General features: G+C 37.9%; 1 protein-coding gene across 1 annotated transcript in view; it reads left to right on the top strand.

Moving 5' to 3' along the window:
- The window catches only part of SCIN (scinderin), a 66,589-nt gene that overhangs the window by 22,928 nt on the left and 19,536 nt on the right, over positions 1-24,125 (top strand). Inside the window, exons 4-8 of the mRNA XM_006194096.2 lie at positions 77-226; positions 18,353-18,445; positions 20,597-20,729; positions 21,135-21,223; positions 21,827-22,042. Coding sequence (XP_006194158.1) covers positions 77-226; positions 18,353-18,445; positions 20,597-20,729; positions 21,135-21,223; positions 21,827-22,042 — 681 coding nt within the window. The remainder of the gene's footprint in view (positions 1-76; positions 227-18,352; positions 18,446-20,596; positions 20,730-21,134; positions 21,224-21,826; positions 22,043-24,125) is intronic.

Below are 24,125 nucleotides of genomic sequence, written 5' to 3'. Positions count from 1 at the left end.
CCACAGTGTGTAGTATACCAGGGCTGAATGTCCTCCACATATTTCTGTGGTCAAAAGACCTGTTTCTTTCTTATAGGAAATTTACCAGTGGTGTGGATCCTCGTGCAACAAATATGAACGTCTGAAGGCCAGCCAGGTTGCCGTTGGCATTCGGGACAATGAGAGGAAAGGAAGAGCTCAGCTCATTGTGGTGGAAGAAGGGAGCGAACCGCCAGAGCTTATAGAGGTAAGTGAGTTGTCTTTTTAGAAGGTTGCCGCTCTAAGGTGTGTGTGTGAGTGTGTGTGTGTGTGTTTGTGTGTGTTAGTTTTAACAAATGCTCTAATACTTAGGCTAAGATTAGATAAGAGAAAATATTAGAGTCATCAGAGTCATGGTACCAGGAAAATAGAACATCAAGACTGTTTTCTCTCATCATTGGTGTGATGTGAAAGGAAGCCTTGTCCCTGTCCTCTGTGCTCTTCTAGGACACGTAGGTGGGCGATACTTTTGAGATGGGCTATAAGAAAATATTTTAGAAGAAAAATAATAGTTTCCTCATCTGGGCTTCTCAACTTTTTTTTTTAATGCAGTGGTTTTCTTCAGTTTTAAAATTAATAATTAGTTCATGAAAGAAATGAAATAAAATTTTTAAAAAATTTTATTAAAAAATTGTTTTTGTGAAATAAAGTCTTATTCCAAGAGATTAAATAAACCAATATTTTAAATATTTCAATCATTTTTAAACTAAGAATTATAGTATAGGCAAAATACTTATAATTTTACTATAGTTGTTAAATTAATTTGAATTGTCTCTATGTTTTTCACTTAACAAATATACAAGTCCTGTGACCAGTTTTTCCCCTTTAAGAAAACTACAGTGAGTACCTGAGTTTATAAATTGTATATATTCCCTTAAGTAAAATGATCAGTCAAAGGGTATAATCATATTCAGGTTTCTCAGTACATGTTGGTAAATTTGACTCCCATTTATTTATTCAACAACTATTTATTTAACCCCTACTGTGAGCCAGGCCCTAGTGCTTTTACCAATTGCTGCTTCCTTGCACAAGCCCTGTGTTCCTTCATGATTTTACAGAGTCCAGTCAGGACTTACTGTTGTAATACCTTTCTGAATCTTCCTGCATTTAATGGTAGCCAGTGGTATCTTGAGTTTTCATTTCTCTAATTTCCTGGGATATTGTTCATTTTCCCCAATGATTTTAGCCATTTGCACTTAAAATTTTCAAAAGGCTATCTTGTAAACATATTTTTAATTGTTTGATTTAGAGCAATTTAATGCATTAGAGTTACCAGATCCAGTGAAAACCTACACAATCCAGTAATCAAAAAATAATAATGAGATCATTTTATTGATTATAATGTCTTTAAACTTTATGACTTTAATAACCACTGAACACAGACTGTCACATTAATGATGTTTTGGAAACAACTTTAATTCCGTGGGAATACCCTCACAGTATAATGCTAAGGGAAAAGGCAGGATATAAAAATTTTAATATACTATATTAATAATACATGTTTATATGTACATATGTATGTATATATGTGTACTTTTATATCTGGAAAGAAATGTGCTGAACTATTACCAATAATATTGTTGACTCTGAGGATGTGGCTTTTTGTTATTTTCTTCATTTGTCTGTGTTTTCAAAATTTATCATAATGAATGTGTATTCCTTTTATAATCAGAAAAAAAGGCCATCTGAAAAACTAAAATAAAATTAGGGATGGCTTAACTGGGTTTTCAGTAGTCAGAATAACATCGCTAATAAATTAGACCTCAAAAACTATTTAGAGCAAATTCTTAATTTTTCAGTATTTTTGAAGGCCTCTGTTCTAGAGATGTGATCACCATTTAAGTCATCTAATTCTCATGTTTGGTAGCAAAGATGAGATGTATTTCTAACTGACGGTAACCTCACATCTCAATAGCTATGCTTTGACAGAAGTTGCCCCAGGAGCAGGATTTGCCTTTGTCAGGAGCTGGAGGGAATTAACTATTCATGTGTTGCATTAACTGTGAGGTTGCGTTAACTACCACGGTCACCCTGGAAAATCCCTCAACCTCTGATTGTCTCTGGTTCCTCATTTGTAAAGTGAGGGGTTAGATGAAGTGGCTTCCCTGGTCCCTTTAGTTTCCAGTGATCTGTGATTCAACCTTGTCCCTTACTTAGGCAGTAGCTGTGTTTAACTATCAGTCATTTGTAGTCTGTTCCAGGAAATGAAGCCACTGAGGCTGAGGTCTTAACTGTGCATGTAGACTTCTGATGTCCTTGCTTACTGGATTTCAGTCAATAATCTGAGAAAGAAAAGTTTAAATAGTCAATTACTATATTATGCTGTTAAATTAAAATGAGAGAATGCAAACCAGAAGAAAAAAGTTTGTTAAAATATAACTGATTTTAAAATATTGTTAATAGGAATAAGGGACATACTGTTTCATATAAAACACTGTATCTGTGTTCTAGAGCTTTTTGAGTTTTTTGGTTTCTAAATTATCCTGGAAAACACCTACTTTATTTCCATTCAGCACATTCAGTGTTTATTGCATTATGGTTGAACAGCTCTCACTCTGTTGAACTGAACTAAGTTTTCACTGAAAGCCTTCATTTTTTTTTTTTTCTTAAAAAGCATTCAGTGGGGATTTTTGTTCTTATAAATGTTCTTTTGCTGCCTGATTACAAGGGTAGGTAGTTGTTTAATGAATTATTTATGCACCTGTGATAAACTAGTTTGACCTCTAGGCTTTCTTAATGTTGTACCTATAACAGTAAAATTCAAAGAGGTCATGACCTTGGTTGGGAAGATATTGCAGCATCATTTTCACTAACCTCTTAATGGAAATTTTCTCTGATTGTGAGTGTAGTTGACATACCACAGTAACATGAGCAGTACCTGTGACTTTTCAGATCACACTGTATCATGCATAACCTCGAAGTATCATTTGTGTTCATCACAACTTGGTAATTAGGACAGTTATTGGACCTGCTATTCAGTAATATTAATGAGTTAACTAAGAAGCTTATGTATTACTTTATCACAAGTGTTTTTTGGATATATTTTGATATTTTGATAGCTGTATTCTAATATAATTGGGTTCTATTGTAATACTATGTATTTTATTTTATATGTGTAAAAATATTTTTCTTAGTTGGGGTTCATATACTCAAAAGTGGTCCAAAGTGGTCAATGGAGCACACACAAAAGGTTACCTCATTTGAGATGATGGAATGTCATTTCTTTTTCTGAGACTCTGATGCAACTGTTAACATTGCTACTGAAGGATTCTAAAAATCTAAGACTCTTTCAAAGTGTCTTTTAAAATAGACCTTTTAACTGACTTATTTTTTTTAATGAGAATCTTTTAAAATTATTTATCTTCAAAAACTTTGAAAGTCTATATATAAAGGTTGGTAACGGCTTGAGACCAAGGACTTTTCAACTGGTTAAATGATTATATTATCATTTCTTCACATTCAGTGCTGAATTTTTGGAACATGTCTTGATAATGCATTAAAGTACTCAACACTGAAAATACTGAAAAATAATTATTCTGAGAATTTTTTGAAAAATTGATCTTTATTTTGAGGTGATTCAGCTATCTATCATCACAATATTATTTTCACACAATTTTAATGCAGCTTATCCTTCCAACCTAAAACACTTTGGAGAGTAATAGGGGGCACTAACCAGATAGGACCCAGCATGTAGTAACAAGACCGTCTGGGGAAACAGGATGTGTGGGCAGCCTCTTATCTGTCTCATCAGCACTTTTAAAAGCTCATATGCCTAAATATGGAAGTAATCTGTAAGAAGAACTAAGCCGGTAACTAAAGGCACATTTACCCTGTGCCTGTTTTCTCCTCACTGTAAACATATTTGTGTGAAAAGCTGCATATAAATTATGTAAAGCTTTTTTCTTGTTCTTTCTTCTTTTCCTATTTAAAATAAATAATCAATGAATGTGAAGGAAAACAAAGTATGTCACTAGCCCTACGCTCCCAAACTTTCTTTGTTGTCTCTATTCTTTCTCTAATCATTAGGAAGGGAGTCTGAAAAGTCCCGTGAGGAGAAATTGTTAAGGTCAATAATTTATCAATCAGTTTAATTGACTTTCATTTTTAAAAAGGCAGTATCACGTAGACATCAAAGAGAGAAGGAAGAAGTGACAACTTGTTTGAAATAACATCAAAATAACTAATTTTTCTAACCCAGAGAGTTTTTTCAGTATCATTTGATGAGCTTGTTAAGTCTATAATCATTTGCAAGTGCTAATGGAGGAATACCGGCAGTAAAAGTACTACAGGGAGATTGGAAGCAGATGCTATGTTGCTGAACTGTTAGATTTCTTGCTTTTAGGAAAACACTAAGGCTCCCTAGAAAGTCATATACACCATCGTTATGTTAGACTTTGGACAGGAAATAAAAGGAAATTGGAAGAAAAATGAGAATGTCATATTTTTTAAATGGCTGAGTTGGTTCCCAATAAAGTTCAAAGACTCTGCTTATTTTATTGTCTGATTGAGAAGATAAGCATGCACTAGCTCTGAAGCAGAGTCAAAGAGTGGGAACAGATTGTGAGGGTCTTCAAATGCCAGACAGTGTGACTGGAATGATACTGCCAATGGTTGGAAGTCTTCTCATGATGAAACTTACATATTTTAGATTATATGATAATAGCATATAAGATAGATTAATCTCAAAAGAATCTCCCTATAAGAATTGTATTCATCTTGTTTTTGGAAGTCATAATTGACTAATCAAAAATAAAATAATTTATCTAATTATTCTCTTGACGAGTTGATCAGATATTTATGATGTGCTCATCTGGGTATCTTGTAAGTAAAATCTGGAGTTGAATAGTGCACACATTTCTTAAATTATCCTTTAGCGATGTCTGTTAAGGCAAAGAGTAAGACGTTAGTCATATTTCTCTGAAGTATTTGGCCAAATAAAATTTATATCTTATCAGGGTTACTCCAAGTTCCTTGAGGCCGGGTACCGTCTTTATATTTGTGTATAAAGATATAAGGTTCCAATTCATGCTCATAAATATTTTATAGTTAATATAGTTAACTGTGACCTTTGTGGTGCCAGAAAACCAATTACATTTGTTCTTCTGTTTTCTAGAGAATAGCGTTGCTTTAAAAACTTCCTTGTGTTTTAGATGATAGTGATGGTAAAGATATTGACAAAGCCATACTGTTGATTAACTTTTAAAACCAGTTGCATTTGTATAGGAGCAGTTAGTGTTTAGATAAGGATGATTCATGTATTCTGCTAGTCTTCTTTCTACAGATGGAGAGTTCCAACTGACATCTTGGAAAGTAATATCTGAGTCTTGAGCTTATCTACTTCCCATGTGTTAGGTAAATTGCATTTCTTCCAGGTGAAAGTACCTGGCACAGTAGGAAATAAATGGCTCATGTCTAAAACTATTCCTCCTGTGAATAAAAGCACATGTCCCCAGGAGCTGTAGTTGGATTCTGCCATCTGTAAAATCTTCCTTCCCAGATCAGGTCACCGCCCCCCTCCCGCCACTGCCAACTTAGTGTCCAGCAAAATTGGTCACCATTTCTATGTTTGACCACTTAGTGTCCAAAAAGCCCACTCCCCTCACTCTCTAGCACTCATCACTGCTGTCCATTGGCCTTGACCCCTCTGCTTGGCTGTTGTCCATGGTCCCGGAGCTGCCTCTCCTCACCACTGGGTTAAAAGTGAACATGGTCCACGAACACCAAGGAACTATACAGATGTAGAGCTTTATTTTTGAGATCACCCAATATATTTGTCTTATTCTTCCCCCAGACTTAACATCAGAGGGCTGTGCATATGCTAACGCTTCCCGAGGTCTTACATAATTTAAATTTACAGAAAGTAAAATCAAGAGTGATTTTAAGCATTTAATAATGTAAGTACTGGAGTAGACATACATTGTCAGCATGTAAAGTAAAAGATCAAGAGATCAAGTTGGAATTTGGAAATTTAGAATTTGTCAACATTCCATAAAGTTTCTCTGTGGAAACATTTGCTTCATAGCATAATCTTGAGTTTACCAGATTTACGTGGGATATTTTAATCTTTTAACTAAAATAACATTGTATATTTAAATCAAGCTTGATCAGTCTGAAAATGATGTCATAGAGAACGGCAGAAATGTTACTTTCTGGGGATGATTTTTGATTAGATAAATCAGTCCCCATTTATCTTTGTAGAATGAGCCAAAGAAGTACTAGTAATAGAAATGGGGAGCTGTTTTGAAAATCCTCCTCATGACCATTTTGGAATAATGAGTATACAGTATTTTTAAAAGGTTTAAAGATTTATAGGATAAATAGTAATAATAAATGAAAGTTAATAAAGAAATGAAAGTTAATAATAAATGAAAGTTAAAATCACATTGCTTTTTAGCATGAGGGAACAAATATGGGTGTTTTGAATTCCTTAATATGAGATGTAAAGTTATTTTGTGAGTTTGTTTGTAATACACGTACACACACACACACACATCACTCATTAAACTACTTTCTGTTGCCCTCTTATTTATTTCATTGTTGTTAAAACTCTATACTTTGTAAAGTTGGAAATTTGAGTTGCCTGGGATATTAATTTGGCCAATAGAGTAAACACTTAACGTTAAGAGACAACAAAAAAATGTGTTGTCAGAGAGGCACACTTCTCTTTGTGTGCTAATTGGCTTAGGCTCCTTGTTTACCTCTCCTTTATTTTCCGGAGTCTTTTTGTAAGTTCTTGGGAAATTGAGCAATGTCTTACATATTTTGGAATTTCCCACTCATGTCATGTGAGGTGTGACACATCAGAGGTGTTCACCAGGATTTGTCGTCTGATTGACATGGCAGTAGCCACGTGGAGAGAGAAGATTTGTTTGAGTTTACCATTCAAAGATTTTCAAGTTAAAGGGATCCAAAGTATTTGCTAGTCTCTCTAGATTAATCCTTATTACATATGGAGTAGAGAAGTGCCAGTAGATACGAATCTTTCCTGTTCTTTCTGTTGCACTGTAATTAAATCATTTCCTCCATTCTGCTTTTTGGCAATGATACTTTGTACACACCCCAAATCCAAAGACTTATAGCGCCAGGCAGTGCATGCTGCAAGGTTTTGATGCTCTCAGGAGCACTGTGGTTGCAGCTGCTTGTGTCTACCATTTATTGGTAGCTTACTATGTGCCAGACACTGTTTGAGGCACTGTTCACTTGTTGTCATTTATTTTAATGGAACTTTTATTTGAATCTCTAGTATTTAGTGCACATACCCATTTTGCTCCTCATCAATTCATCCACTGGGTGAAGTTGAAATATTCTGAACAAAGATACAAAATATAGTAACAGTATAGTTAGCCATATACTACAATAAGATAATCTTTCACTTTGTCCACCAAAGTTCCACATGATGACTTGTGACCTGACTGATAAGGTGTCTCTTTTATACAATCAGTCCAAATTGATAACTACTTGGCAAGCGTCTCTGAATGACGTAATTTATCCTTTAGTTTGTGGCTGGAGGGAAGGAACAGTGTAAATAGGATAATGTGATTCTAAAACAGACGGACTGTGTGGAAGGGTGGATCTTTGCCCCACAAAATCTATCTCTGAATTGATAAACTAACACAAATATTAAACTAGAATGGCAGACTTCTAGTCTCTTTGTTATTTATATTGCTCCTCCTGTTTGTTATAATATTAGTGACAAAATATAATTAAAAAGCAGGAGTAAGACTATACTTTCTTTTGGCAATTTTAGGTTAATTTGTTCTTATTCCTTGTGCCAGGAATTAGCTAAATTCAAATATCAAAGGGCCAGATCTCTAAGAGTCAGTGACTCACAATTCCTTGACATCCACTTTGTAAATTAAGTAGTTTTAAAAATACATAATAGTATAAAATATATAATAATAATTAGCAGTAATATTAACTTTGTATGTTTCCTAACATCTTGAGCTAAGAGTAAGCCAAACCCAAATATTAAAAAATTGACTTTTCAAGATTCAGTGATTCACAGCTCCTTAGTATTTGCTTTGTAATTAACATTTGTTTAATATCATGAGGAAATGTGTTCACATATTGGTAAGAACTCCCTAAAATGGAGGCCATGTGGATTGTGCTTTTAAGTCCTGTTTATCCAGAGCCAAGTGGTGGAATTGAGTTATACTGACCGTACTTGTGCAAATGAGAAAGTGATGTGATTGCTATTAGAATTGCTGTTATGTTCACATGAGTACCCAATTGCATCACAACTTTATGGTTACCTTGTTTTGCATATGCATAGATATATAACATAACACATACACATTTATAAGAAGGATTTGAAGTGACTTTGTCAGGAGAGCATGGTTTATTCGTGTAAACACGTATACTCTCAGTGGAAACCAGTAGGAAATTCTCAGTTCTGGATATTCCATGACATTTTACTCATCAGGAAAAAATTACTAACATACAGTTAAAAAGAAACTACGTTCGTGTCTGTATGCAGACACACAAGAAGCCGTACAAATATACTGGGGAGTGAAGTCCTGTACCAAGCACAGCTGTGAAATTAAATACCAATGCTCTATTTCAATGAATGCTAGTGACTGAAAAAGCAAACCCAAACTGAAAATAAATCTTCATGAAATCTGATAGAGGACATAAGGACAAGACAAATACGCGGATTAAAAAGTATCCTGAAGCAAGTAGCAAATGCGCTACAATGGAACGTTGGTCGCTGTGATGTTCACTGGCGTGGCGCTCTGCTGCTAGATGAAGACATGATTTCATTTTGTGAAGCTCTGCAAGGCTGAAGGCAGATGGCTCACTGAATTTTCTGTTCACTCTCTCTAGTTGCATTTTTCTATATGTAACACAAGTGCTTCTTATCATTAATACAGAAATTCCATACGCTGAGAAACAAATTGGTCATGGATATTATTTGCTGCAGAGGAGGTAACAACAAGCCCAACCAGGACAAACATCCAGTGTTTACCATGTGATGGGTGTTCTTCTGTGGGCTTTACGTGGATGAGCTAATTTAATTCTTACAAGAGCCCTGTGAAGCACATACATTTATTATTCCCTGCCTTGATTTGTGTTCCTCTGAAAAACAACCCTGAGGCAAGGATTGGGAGCAGGTTGTTATTTGGAAGATGATCCTGGAAGCAGGGAGGAGGAGTAAAACGAGGCAATAGTTTGTTAATAAGTCATTTCCTGCTGCAGGCAACTGGGGCTTAATCCCAGAGGACCCCTCTGAGAAAATGTATGGAAAACACTTCAGGACTAGCCCGCTGAAGGCTGAAGTGGCTGCGGGATTTAGCCAATAACTCCCATCCTGCCCTGGCTGAGAGTCTTGTTGAGTGCTAACTCCCCAGAACCCCCAGCCTGCCTTGAGTGTGGGTACAGTACAGCTCAGTGGCCAGAGAATGCCATCAGATAGGGAGCAGAAGGCCTTGACATTCAAGGGATTGTCTGCAGATGACCTCTGAGGGGGACCAAGGTGAGATGGGCAGGGCCCCAATAGCATCTCTACATCCTCACTTCACAAAGACAGTAAGTTGTAGAGAGACCAAGTAACTTGCCCAGGTGGGAGTGGGGTGGGAGGGCTGTGGTTCACAGCCAGGCGGTCTTCATTCCAGGAGCTTTGTAAAGCGTGAACATGCAGGGAGATGGGAATCCTGTAGGCTGTGAAATTATTTTATAACTTCTAAAATGTTGCCACATGTTTGACAGTCATACCTATTTTGTGTACACTATATCATAAGTAATATTGTGCTCAGTGGGCTGGCCTGCCCCTTGGTTTTATATCTCTTTTTCAACCCTTTATCCATACTGTGGAGGCATTAGGTGCAGGGTTATTGGGCAGACTTTTTTGAAAGAAAATACATTCTTTTAGTGGAAATATGAAATATATGCAAATGTTTTTCAAGCCCTTCAGAGTATATGAAAGCCATTTTGAGTTCACTCAATTAAATTTTGGTGCTTGGAAATGTTCTGAATTATGTAGATAAAGAGGAAGTTTTCACAACTCTCTTGCTGTAAAACTCCACCTAATCTGATTAAATGTTATCTGTAAATCAGGTTTATTTACCTCACTTAATCATCATCATAATTGTGAGTGGTATTAATTATTACACCATTTTAAATATGGGAGCGAGGTCACGGAGTCCCTGAGTAGTGGGTCCATCCAGCTGAGATGGCTTGATCTTAGCAATGAAGGGATTATCAGAAAGGCAAAGTAGGGGGTTGATCGTTGTACATAGAGATTAGGAACCCCAAAGGCAAGTGATGGAGGTGCCATTCAAGCACTGGCCAAGTAGACATGTCCCGATGGGTTTGAGACCTAACAGAAATGGGATTCATCATCCCCAGAAAAAGCAGATGGCCTCAAATCTTTTCCAGGTCATGATCATTTGTCCACAGGAGAAATTCTTTATGTGAAGCTACATGAAAATCAGAAATGCTTGGCAGACCCGTCCTGATGGTTGAAATGGATGAGCCAGACTAACAAAGCTAATGCCACTCAAGGCCGAAATCCTACCACCAAACCAGGCCCAGGGGGCTTCTAAAGTACACAGTGCAGGGGCTTCAGTCAGACTCTCTGGGGCTGGGATTCTCCGCCTTCAGTGTTCTTTTATCCTGACTTCCAGGCAGGTTTAATATGCAGCTGGTGAAGACAACTGCTGTAGTGTAATAAGCTGACGTTCTGGCTTATGCATTTTCATAACTTGTGAGTTCACTTTCCGCGTTATCATACTTGGTTTTTTTTGTACTGGAGTTTCTGTTTTGTTTTGTTTTGTATTTTTTATTGAAGTACAGTCAGTTACAATGTATCAATTTCTAGGGTACAGCACAATATCCCAGTCATGCATACACAAACATATTTTCGTTTTCATATTCCTTTTCATTAAAGGTTATTGCAAGATATTGAATATAGTTAGTTCCCTGTGCTATACAGAAGAAATTAAAGTTAGTGTTTCATAATAATAACTCGTGAATTAGCTTTCCATATTATAATAATTTATGAGTTGACTTTCTCATAAGTTTGACCCTGTGAACCTAATCTCTGCTACGTTGACGTTACGGTAATACTGAGATTAGGGCCTGCATCACGATGAGTTCTGTAAGGCCACGGCATCCTCTGAGTCCTCTGGAACTGCACTGTCACATACAGCATCTGTGAAATGTGTGTGGCCATTTAGGATTTGATTTAAAGTAATTAAAATTAATCTAATTAATAATTCAGGGACTTGGTCGCACGAGTCACGTTCCAGGTGCTCAGCAGTGACTACCGTGTTGGACAACACGGATACGGAATATTACAGCCACAGAAAGTTGTGCTGGACAGCCCTGAGCTGGGTGATGTAGCGGAACCTCTCTTGCAGGGACTCGGTTCACTTTGTCCTTTTATTCAAACATGTATTTCACATGCTCTCCTCAGGTCTAAAATAGCTTATCCACTATTTGATATATTAAATTACTCTTAATTCCATATGTCAATAAGGAGATGAAGTCGTTTAGGGGCAGGGAGGCACATCGCTAAGAGAGAGCAGAAGAGCGATGTTAGAAACATATCCAGGGGAGGCGGGGCTGGTTAAATGAGGACGCAGCTTTTCTCAGAATTGCCTGTCATTTTATATCTCTGTTTCTTCCCTGTTACCAAATATTTGTCCTACCAAATGTATAAAATATCTTGAAGCAAGTAAACAACGATGAGGCTATACCTCATAATGTATTTCTATTCACCAGATGCTGGCAATGTATTGACTTTTTTTCCCCTAGTTAGGGAAAGGAAATAAGACAGGAAACAAGACACAGAAATTACTGAGCAGTTAAAATTTTAGCTCTTAGTACCTGAGAGCTTATTCTGTTCTTAGGGGAAAAAAAGAAGCAGAGCCATTTATGCTAAAATAGTTACAGTGAGAACAATGCCATGTCTCATTTTCTGTATGAAACACTGCAGCAGGAGGAGGAAGACCTGGGGTTCGTACCCTTGGCAGAATTTACAAGGCTTGGGCCTCAGGCAAAACTCCTGACTCCCTCAGCCTCATTTTTCTAATCTATCAAGCTGAACTCACATTGAGAAGCACATAAGATCCTCTATGTTAAATGCTTTTAGTAGGACCTGACACCAACTTAGAACATTTTTATCCAAAGTGATCTGTAGTTTAGAATTACGCACTGTCCTTCCTCCAGACCATGTGTTATCCCCTCTTTTCCTGCTATTCACTTCAAATATTTACTATAAAGTGTCCAAGCATCTTGACTTTTCCGAAGAAAGGTAAAGGAGGCTAACTGCATCTTGTGTAAGCAAGATTGTATGTATCGCAGTTTCACATCCAGAGTAGGCTGGGCTGGCTAAAAGGTACAAGCTAAATAAAGACAGATGGAAATGTGAAAATTCAGAAAGAATTATGAAAATACAGCCTCCGTTTCTCTTAACTGCCTGGTCCTTCTCTCTAAGAAAACAAATTTACACATAGGCCAGCGTATGTTTTAAAAGAAAGTCACGGTGGGTCACACAGAAAAAACATAAGAGGGTATCTCGACACAGGTCATGAAAACCTAGAAATTCTGAAACTAGGGGACTGTGAATCTAAAGCTAGACTGTGTATTTGCTTTAATGATTTGATATAAATATCTTCTGAGTTCTTTTCAGTTGAACTCCTGTTGAAGGCAGAGCAAACAGCAGAAGAGGTCTCTTTAAGCAGAAAACAATTGTATTTCCACACATTTCCAACCTTTCATTTCATGTATTTGGAGTAGTGCCTTACATCATTAAGATGTTATTAAGCAATTCCACTGACAGGCACCACGACAGGCAAACCACAAAAGTTCAAAGAATGGACGGTGGCCCAGTTCCTGGGAATCCCAGCCCCTTCCCCAGGGTAGTTAAAATGGTCCCACCTGTAGGTGTGTGAAGCTACCGAGCCCATAAAAACTGGCAACACCATGCCTAGCGGCCCTTTCTCACTCCCTCCTCTGCGGAGACGGCCCGCACTCTATGGAGTGCGTACCTACTTTTACTTTAACCTGAGCACCCAATTCCCACACCTCTTTCCTTGCCTTTCTGTTGCCTTACACTCTATGCGGTATGTATCTCTCTAAATAAATCTACCTTCACTCAAAAAAAAAAAAAAAAAAAAGATGTTATTAAACATTTCCAATTTGTTACTGACAGAGAGGAAAAGAGATAGATACTCCCATTTTTGAATTCATTTCACATCTGTTGCAAAAAAGCACCTGTGATCTTTGGAACCACTTCATTCCCCTAGCTGAAAACTCAAGAACTCTAGACCCGTGGTGGCGCCTTCTAGGTCTAAGCATGAACAAATGCTTCTCTGGTCAAAATGCCTAGAGCAGGTAGGAATCCAGTAAGCAAATTTAGTATCCTTTGACGAACTGAGTGAAGAAAGCTGAGGCAGAAGCCCCCGATACAATGTAAGTTAAAATGAAGTAATAATTACTCTATTGAAAGTAACAAAATATCACTGTTTACACCACTAGGACAGAGAACAAGTACAGGAGGTCAGCCTTTTTTAGTAAAATATTTTACAGCTTTATTTAAGAGAAATAAATGCTTATTGTTGAAACTTTACAAAATATAATCATGACAGAGAAAAGTATCACTCCAAGTCCCACCTTTGAAAAAAAGTAACCAATTTTTTTCTAATCTTTGTTTTCACCTACATATCTCTGTGCTTTTTCAAGAAAGAATTCATACTGTAAATAATGCTTTGCAGCCTAAATTTTTAGTTGAAGTGTTATGAACATTTTCTTGGTCATTCAGTAATTTTTATAATATTATAACGACTGTATAGTTTTCCATTGTATGGATATAGCCTAATTTATTTAATCAGTTCTTCCCATTTTGGGCATTGAGATGGTTTCTGTTTTTTAATATTATAAAATGCTGTGATGAATGCTCATTAGATTAATTTTCTGTATATATTTTAATTATTTCCTTAGACTAAACTATTAGAATAGAATTGTTGGACTAAATGATTGGTGTGCTTCTAAGGTTTCTGTTACCTACTTCTCATCATTTTCAAGAATGTTGCTTCTCACCAGAGTGCCTGGCAGAATACCGAATCTTTGCCACCACTGGATGTTGTCAGTGTTCTCCTAACCTTTGACAATTTTGCAAGTAAAAAAAGTTATTTTTTTTATTTTACATTCTTTTGGTAGCTCTTTCCTGTTTATTGAATCCTGTTTTATCTTTTTATTAAGGGCTTCTTGCTCCCACAACACTATGAGATGATAAAAAAATTTCTGTCTCTCAGCCTTTCATGCCCACAGCGTAGACAGAACCAAGAAGAAAGGAAAGTAGACAGAGGGGATCTGGAGAAAGATGGAAACAGAGCTATACGGAGAGGAAGGCAGAACACTAACCAAAGTGTGTAGGATGTGGGCTGCGTCGGGTAGTTGCTTCCATTGCTCCGATCAGAACAGGGGGAATAGAAGTGGTCCCTGCACAATCTCCGCTGTGAGACAACTTCTGCTTCATCTCCAGGGATGAGGCTAAAAGAGTTAAGTGAAGATCTTCCGAAGTACCTCCAAGAGGCGCACAGCTGCTAGTTTAGAACACACTCTGGAGCCGGGGCAGATACCGACTTTGTCACTTACTAGCTGCATGACCTCGGGCAAGCTACGTAGGTAGTCTGTTTCTTAAGCCTTAAAATGGGCTCATAACAGTGCTACCTCCAAGGGTTGTTATGAAGAGGAAATGACTTATTAAATGTAAAAGGCTTAGAATGGGGTCTGGTACATAGTGATATATGAGCATTGATTATATTATATTTTTAAAGTTCTTAACGTGGCAGGTAATAACACTTGAAAAGTATTAGCTAAATGCATGTAACATAATAAAAGGCAACAAATATATAAATAGGTTTAGACAAAGGGGCACTATATGTTAAAGAGTGGTTTTCAAAGAAGTAAAATCATGTATCTCAGGCAAATATAAAATCACCCATGTCAAAGATTTTGTATTCATTAATAAAAGAACTGCTAATAAGATACTGTAACAAATTCAAAGAAGGATCCAAAGAACAGACAAAGGTATGGCAGTCGGTGTTGAAATGAATTTGCTAATAACTGCAAAACTGGCCTCTTCCACAGAAATTACTTTCAACTCCACCGGACAGAATTCCTGTGCATCTCTGTGGACTGAATCATTTACTGCTATCAGTCTTCTACTGAATTAAAAAATAACTCTGCAAAAAGGAAAGGTGCAGACCTCTATAACATCAGGTCACATCAGATCACATCAGAACAGTCCCCTAGGCACCATCCATGGAAAAAATCTTTTTGTCCATTTCAAAACCTTGCCCAGCTTTCCTTGATTTAGGAAAGTATGCAACCAGTTGTTCTAAAAGTTGCAGAAATGGCATTAAAGGACCCTGTGCCAGAATCTCAGCCTCAGCACTTAGCAGCTATATGAAACATTTGCTTCACCTCTTTGAACACTGTAAAATAATGGTAACAGTATCTGGTTCATGGGAGCTCTTGCAAGGTTGAAGTTACATGTGTCTGAAGCTTCTGATCTAGTGTGTGACTCTGTAGGCATTCAGTAAGTGGTAACTGTTACTGTGCTCGTTATAATTAGCTGAACCAAGGAATAATTGCTTAGTTTTGCTTCTGCCACACCCAGTCCACCTAGGTAGCAGTTACAGGCAGCATTAGGTGCAGCCCTGGGGAAGGAAGTGCATGGCTCCCAGGGGACACCGAGAACATTAGCCGGATTAGAGAAGGCTACTCGGCAGAAGATGCTGGGAAATGATGCAAGGTAGGTCACATCCAGCCTCTAAAGGGACCTTGGCACCCACACAGGAGAGTGTGGGCTGTGTCCATGAGCATCCAGTTCAGAATCATCTGGAGCATAGATTCTTGGACCTCACCCCAGACCTGCTGACTTAATAGCTGGCGGTGGGGAATCTGTATTTTCTCAAGGTACCCAGGTGTGACACAATGAACCCTAAGAATCACGGCTGCTGATAAAAGATATAAATCTTTACCTGGAGTCCTATTCTTGAAACACTGGAGTGAAGTGAAATAAGGGGCCTTCCAGCCGGTGCCCAGGATAACTTTCTGGATGAAAAGACAAGGTGGGACTGAGGGCAGACGGGAACTGCCAGGAGGAGGTGTAACCCGCGGCTAGGGTGATGGAGCACTCTGCTAGGGTGGGAATTAATGCAGACGGGAGTTGGGGACTCTAAACATCAGCATCAAGAAGTAGAATTTAGTGACTAAGCAGCTGGGAGGTTCAAAGTGGAGGGCAGGGAGTGTTCAAAACGGACAGCGTGATTTTAAGTCCAGGTGAGCAGAGGAGTAGAGATTCACCAACACAAGGGGAAAATCGAGAATGGTCAGTTTTGTAGGAAGATAAGGTAAGTTTGGAACCTGTTAGAGGACGATGATACTTTTAAGTGGAAACTTACAGAAAATAATTGAAGGAAAGGGGAGCTCCAAGCTTGAGAGACAGGTCTTGGCTAGAACAATAGATGAAACTTTTATGGAACATCCTCAGAGGAGTCTTCTCTGTTTCCCTTCCTCTTTAAATTATCAAAATATAGACTGTTTCACACACAAGGGATTATATGAGCTAAATGCTTATCACTTGAGAAACTTAAAAGTGTGTGTTTTAAATTTAGGCATTATCCTTCCTGTAGAAAAAAAAAAAGAAAAGAAAAGCTGTATTTATGGTTTATTTCAAAGATCAAAATATATGGCATAGTGGATGAAGTGCAGACCTTAAATTATTTTCCTCTTTCCAGGAAAGGTTTAAAGTTTCTAAGAGTTATGTGAGGTGGTGGGGCGCTCTTTTGTATATCCCAGTGAGGTATTTGGTAAATGCTTAGTTGTTGAACTGAATTTTAAAATGACACCCGGCAATGTATAGCATCCTTGTATCCCTGGAGTTAAGCCTGTTTCTAGTAAATCCCCCAGGTTCACTTCACATCTATGCTACAGTCCTTTGAGAGGATAAATAAGATCCCTAGCTAATGTGGGAATGATTATCTGAAAATTAAAAGTTGGAGTATGCCCCAAATCACAGACTCGCTTAGTCCGCTGGGAGACATCCCAGTATTAAATATGGCCTTAACCCAAACTGTTGATTCCAAACTACTCTCTTGGTTGGAGTAGAATTTCAAGAGTGTATATGAGACCTTTTACTGCTTTTATAAGATAAACATACTTCTACCAAGGTAAAACTGTTAAAGAAAAAAAAAAAGCTTTTGGTTGCAAGTGTTTTAATTTTTGCCTTAATCCTACTTTTAGCAGAAAAGAAAAACTGTATTACAATCATGTAGTATGTTCGATAATTAAAATGGTTTATTGATCATTGTTTAAACAGAAAGGTAGACATGCTCCCAGAAGAAATGTCTTAAATTATTTCTAAATCGAGCCTATGCTGTACTCATGCAAGGATTAGAATTTGTATACATTTTCATTGTTGTTTGGTATTTAGCAGTTATGTATTTTCACACACCATATTGTAAGGGATACCGAATATAAAACACATTATGCAAGGAATTTTCCTGTATATTGAATATTTATGGAATCTAAATGAATAACTTCTTTGCATTTTCTGAATTTGAGTTTGTATTTATGTTGTTATAAAACTCACATTGTTTAGAATGTTTATATTTGATCCCTGTCCTTAACATCCTATATTTGTGTCAGTTATTTAAATTAATTAATTAAGGTGCTCTTTAGACATATTTTTTGTGATTTTAGTGCACAGAAATTCAAAGCCGATTCAAATGTATTTTCTATTGAGTGTTTTACTTGAACTTTTGGATTGCGTCAGATATGCAAAGGATAAATAGATGCATTCGTTCATTCATTTGACATTCTTCTGTTCTGTGCCAAAAATAGAGCAGGAAACAAAGCAGGATATGGTTCACTTGCACTTTAGCTCATATCAGTAATGATAAGAGTACCTTGCCCTTAAGTAGCAATTTGGCCAGGTCTTTGTGGTAATAAATTAATAAAACCTATAGATTGTTGTGAAAGAAATTCTGTTGCAGAACTGAACTTAGAACTCATATTTTAATTAATTCCTGCTGATTTTCCATAATATGGAGACCTACACTTTCAAGTTTGGGATTTCTCTTCCTTGAAAGTTCACATCACCAGTGAACGCGGTGTTTGTTTACTTAATGCCCTTGATTGATTTGACCCCTGGAAAAAGGCCAATGTAGTGTGATTGGCTGAGAAATGTCTGAGCCTGGCCATTTCAGTTGCTCCTGTTTTACAATCTGTGTCTTTCAAAATGTAAGATGGTTTACTTTTTTTTTTTAACTTTGCATTCTTTAATAAGACGTCTTTATCCTTTATCTGTTCAATTTTTTTCCAGGTGTTAGGGAAAAAGCCAGAGCTTAGGGATGGAGAAGATGATGATGACACCAGAGCAGACATAACCAACAGGAAAATGGCCAAGCTCTACATGGTGAGTTTTCACTGTTGGGGGTTCTACTGTTTTACTGGACTGGATGCTCCGGGGAGGCCTGCACTGAGGGGACTCTCTTCGCCACAGTTGATAATTCTCTTCATTGCCCTCAAAGAGAAGTATGTGGGCAGAGTCCATTCTTTGTTCTAGTATAGTTAATGACAATTCCTCTTTCTATCACTTTGAAAATTTTTATTAAAAAATAATAAGTGAACTTATTGCTGTGATTTGAATAAAATTACATGTTGTTGCTGTTCTACTTTGCAACAATATGGTTTGATATAGTGCCTTCAGCAAAACGTTCCCTTCCTGGAGGAAAATGATTTTATAAACTCTTTCTTATAAAATCTTGAGATGCTATAACATTGTCACCTTATTTCAAATATCCTGTTCAGCCATCATGAGGGCTTGCTTTATTCAGGAGGGCAAGGCTGTCAAATCAAACAGCTGGAAGGAGACAGAGTAATAACAGCCCTGTCCCGGGCATTGGAGGACCTGGTGCCATGTCAGCTCTGTGGGGAGGACTGGCTGGGTGACCCTGCGCAAGATGTGACCATCCTGGGTCTTACTTCCTTATGTGAAAGAGAGAGAGAGAGAAACAGAGAGAATGAGATGACATTAGAAGATTACTCAGGTTCCTCCCAGCTCTATGATTTTATGAGTTTATTGCTGGTGACAAGATGTATCAGATGAGGAAACTGCTCACATGGGATCCTTCAAGCATTCCCTGCCCTCACAACTTTCCAAGCACGTGATTTAGAACAGACCTTAATCTCTCTGCAGAACTGAGTGGTTTTCTTATCTCTTAAAGGAAGGAGTTCTATTTGCTGCTCCTAAAGGACCTTCTAGTTCAGAAACTCTGTGATTTCAAATGAAGATCGAGTTACTGATTTGTGTAGAATAACTTCCTCTTTATAAAGGGGAACTCGATTCTTTTCTTCTTAGATGGTAAAGGAAAATGTGATTACCACTCCTAAATACTGGTAATTTTAATATAAAACCATACAGAAATAATTCTGTGGCTGCTTATTTTTATTACTGTTTCTAGAACCCAATTTCAGTAGTTTAATAGATATTTTTTATGATACATTAGCAAATGAATCTGTTCTCCCTCTTGGACAGCATTATAGGTCTAAAGAAATATTTTAAAATGTGACTTTGTTAATCCTGAATCCTTGCTCCCTCTAGTGGACCTGTAACATATCGCATACATCTAAAGTCTAAAGTCCTGTTTGAAAATATTTTAATTTGGGATTTCTGAACAAAACTGAAAGGCAGAGTCACTTAGAATTAAAAATACAGAATTCAAGCCCCACCAGAGTGCAGGAAAGCTCCACCACTGGTCTAGGGAGGGCCCTGAAATTTGCATACTTAGCAAGTGCCCAGGTGATTACCTTGCAGCCTACAAGCTGGCATTTGAAAAACAGTGAATTCTAACCTGGGCATTAAGTATACTTTTAACTTTGTAAGACCTCTGCCAACTTATGAAAAATGTTCTGTTGTCATTTCCAAACCTCAAGAGTCTAGGTAAATAACAATTTATATATGACAGAGGAAATCTACTTTGATAATTTACACAAAATACACTTAACTTACAGGATCCATATTGAAGAAAATTTGTAAGCATAAATTGTAATGTATCAAAGCCTTCCTTAGCACAGTGCCTTACATGTGGTAGTACTCAGTAAATGTTGAATGAATGAATGAATATTTAAGCTTCAGTTTTTTGTGTGTGTGCAATGAGTGTAAGATTATTACCTGTTTGAAAAGATTGTTGTAAAAATTAAGAAGTAATCATGAGAAGTTTGTTACATGGTGCCTAGTAGATATGAAAAATCAACAAACTTTATCCATTATTATTATCACTGGTATGTTCTGTGTTGAAACTTAACTTTTTTTACTAGTAGACTTTTACTCCAACGGAGTTTATAAAAGCCTTTTAGGGTGTAATTGGGCTCATGGGGTTGTTTGCTCATTTGTTTTCTTTGAAATAGCTTTCTTGAGATATAATTTATGTAACATAAAGTTTACCCATTTAAGTGTACACTTCAGTGGTTGCTATTAACGTTTATAGAGTTGTGTGACCATCACTGTGATCAGAGTCTACAACATATTTATCATCCTCAAATGAGCTCCCGGTTTGTATGTTAGGTTTCAGATGCCAGTGGGTCCATGAAGGTGAGTGTGGTGGCAGAAGAAAACCCCTTCTCCATGGCAATGCTGCTTTCCCAAGAATGCTTCATTTTGGACCATGGAGCCGCCAAACAAATTTTCGTGTGGAAAGGTAAGAACTGCCATTGACATTGTCGATGCTGTTCAGATTTATAGAGTTTTTTTCAGGAAGGTAAATAAAACATCTTTTCTGATTAAAAAAAAAAAAAAGCCTATCTTTATGATGCATGATCTGTAAAAAGCAGACATCCAAACCATATTTTCTTTCTAAGAGCATCATTTGCCAGGGATGATGGGGTGAGAGAAAGCCTTTGGTTGCCATAAAAAGAATCTGTTTCTTATAGCATTCATTATGATATTGTTAAATGTATTTAGTGTACTAGGAAATTTTTGTCATTCTCTCAGTGTTGTAGTTAAATTATAATTAGGTTTATTTTTTTGGTGCACAAGTATTTCTTAATCATGGAGTATCTTGTCTCTCTGAAATTCTGTCTCTTTCATTTATCTTGCATGTTAGGTAAAGCTGCTAATCCCCAGGAGAGAAAGACTGCCATGAAGACAGCTGAAGAATTCCTGGAGCAAATGAATTATTCTAAAAATACTCAAGTATGTGTGGAAATGAACTGGCTAGGAAAACATTGTTAAACATGAGAGCTCAGGACATCTCCACAAATCTCATGAAAGAATTTGGTCCCAAGCAACATATGCATAGGAGTCATTCTTCACTTACATGCGTCCAGTGTTGTGTCATGTGTCCCTAGAACTGTATCTGTGTGGAAGATGGAATTTCTCAGACACTGGAGATCAGACCTTCCATGGGGCTGCATGCTGGGAATTAGAGCCCATCCACTTTCTTCCCAGACTTTAAGTCGAGATGATCAACCATAGTTGAATTAACTAAGAAGACTTACCATAGAGCAAGCTGTGTAGACATGGATGAATGACCAGAGAATATTTGGCTTCATGGAGATCAGCTTAGACACTGGCTAGTTAATCTTCCTTTCTGAATCTCTCAGCCTCATTTTTTCATTTGTATGTCCCGGTGCAAGTAACACAGTGAGATCATTTCTTTCATGCCACAGCCCTCTTAGGAACCAAATGTAGAAAAAACACTCAGACTTACTTGGCTGTAATGGTACTACTGGATTCATGTTTTTCCTTGATCTCTTATTTTCCTGTTTATAATGATTATTAGTTTTTAAATTTCAGATTCAAGTGCTTCCGGAAGGAGGTGAAACACCAATCTTCAAACAGTTCTTTAAAGACTGGAGAGATAAAGATCAGAGCGATGGCTTTGGGAAAGTGTATGTCACAGAGAAAGTGGCTCGAATAAAACAAGTGCCATTCGATGCCTCCAAATTACACACTTCTCCACAAATGGCGGCCCAGCATAATATGGTGGATGATGGTTCTGGCAAAGTGAAGGTATTTGCATGTTTTTGTGTATTTGTTTGTCTTTATCAAGCCCATTTATGCCAGTATAAGTGGAAATACAACTTCAAGAAATTGCAAACTTTGTAAAACGTGAATTTTTAATTATTAACAAAGATGGTCCCAAACTATATATTTAATTAGTGAATTTAAAGCTGGAAGAGATGTTGTCTGACCTTTAGTTCTGTTTTATAATGTATATTTTGGAATTCCAGGAAGTTAAGTGATTTGTGTGAGATTACCTTATTGTCACCTTAGAGGCCTGCAAGGAACCCAGTCATCTCTATCTGGTTTCCTGGCTCTGAACTGCCCCTGCTCTCAGACCTGGGATTGCCCAGTGAGGGTGTGTTGCTTTGAAAGCACCGACACCGGAAGTTGGTGCTTCCCTTGCATCTCAGAGGCATTCACGAAAGCAAATCAGGCATGTGTTATATGCCAAACTCACCAATACTTTTAGAGCATTCAAATTGAGTTTGTTGATTTTTTTTTCTTTTTTGCTTCTTTTTTTCTGACAAAAATTATTAACTCCCAGCTAAGAACTGTCCCTAACTAGAATCTTTTCAGTCAATCTGCTATTGAATCATCTAACTTAAGGGGAACTGGGTCATGTCACTCCTATTCTAGAATATTTTGATGGCTCTCCATGGTCTTTCTGAGAACGTCCATCCTCAGCGGGGCCTCACAGACCCTCTGTGGTGGGTCCTTCCTCTCCTCTGTGCCTCACCCTTCCACTGCCCCGAGGCCGCTTCCCCTCCACCATCTGGTTGATAGTCCCACTCCCCCTTTGTAACTCAGTAAGTCACAAGCTGCCTCTCCTATGAAGCCTTCCCTCCTCCCTAAAGTGACCTTTCTCTGTGCTCAAACCGTAAGTTATATTTTTCACAGAATTTGCCATGTAAGTACCACAAAATTGTTCATTTACTTACAGATTTGTTCTCCTAGACCTCTTGTCAGTTCCTCAAGGGAAGGAATTAAAATCATTTATCTCTGTTCTCCCAGAGCATACCACAATGTTTGGGCCGGAGTATCTAGTAAAGAGATTTAGGAAGTAGTTTTTCCTCTTTTCAAAGACATGATGTGTGAATCTAAGCTGTGCAGGGGGTTGTGGGAACCGCAAAGGGGGAAGTGCCTCCCACGATGGTGGTCAGAAGGGTAGCAGCTTCAGGTCTGGGTCTGTCTGCTGCTCCGACATCCTTTTCCGGAGCTCAGCACAGCCAAACAGCCCCGTGAAGACGTGGTTCCCCAGCACCAAGGATGTCCCGGCTGCAGTCTCCCTGTCAGGCCCCAGTGTCTCCAAGATGTCCTCCCCAGGGCTGCTGACTTCAGGGCTCGCTGTAGGTTTTGGGTCTAGCCAGGCCGTGCTGCTGTGCTCCTCCGGGATGGCGTGGGAGGGCTGCTCTCAGACAGCACTGCTCCGCTCCTCCCCACTTGCTTAACTCCAGTCTCAAAGCAAAAGGCCCATCTGTGCTGGGCCTCCCCAGGACCCAGGCTGGAGGGCATGTGTGCTCACAGTGCTGGGCAGTCTCTCACTCATATGTTACTTTACTGTTTCATCTACAGCTCTTCTCTCTCCAGCTTTTCATCATTAATTAAACTGTCTTTAATCTGTGATGAGGATGAGGAAATAGGAAAAAAAAAGAACCAGTTCTGCCTGCTTTTATCTATCGGTCTTATGCTTAGATGGCACCTTTGGAAAATAGAGGTCACACAAGGGGCATCTTTATTATTTGGTCACAGTCTGCCACTTAACCTGGGAAATAGTCATCTATCTCACGCCTTACAGGACAGGAAAGAGAGTTGTGAAAAATTACCTCCCAACCGACGAAAACTTCTATACAAGTTAAGAGATGTATCTCTGAGCTGAATGTTGTGGTTTGTTATTCCACTTGAGTGTCCCGTTATGTTCACATATTGATCAAACGGTCGGTTACTTATTAATCATCAGTCTCTGAACTAAGTACTATGAAGGTACAAAGGAAGTGTGAGTGCTTAAAAAGTCAGTAAACAAATTGCCAGATTGATAAAATTTCTTCCTGTTGCTTGATTTGGAAAAGGAATTTAAAAGTTGTTTAATGAC

The sequence above is a fragment of the Camelus ferus genome, chromosome 7 (assembly GCF_009834535.1).
Source record: "Camelus ferus isolate YT-003-E chromosome 7, BCGSAC_Cfer_1.0, whole genome shotgun sequence".
Lineage (NCBI taxonomy): Eukaryota > Metazoa > Chordata > Mammalia > Artiodactyla > Camelidae > Camelus > Camelus ferus.
Note: the sequence above shows the minus strand (reverse complement) of the source record. Positions and strands in the feature narration are given on the sequence as shown.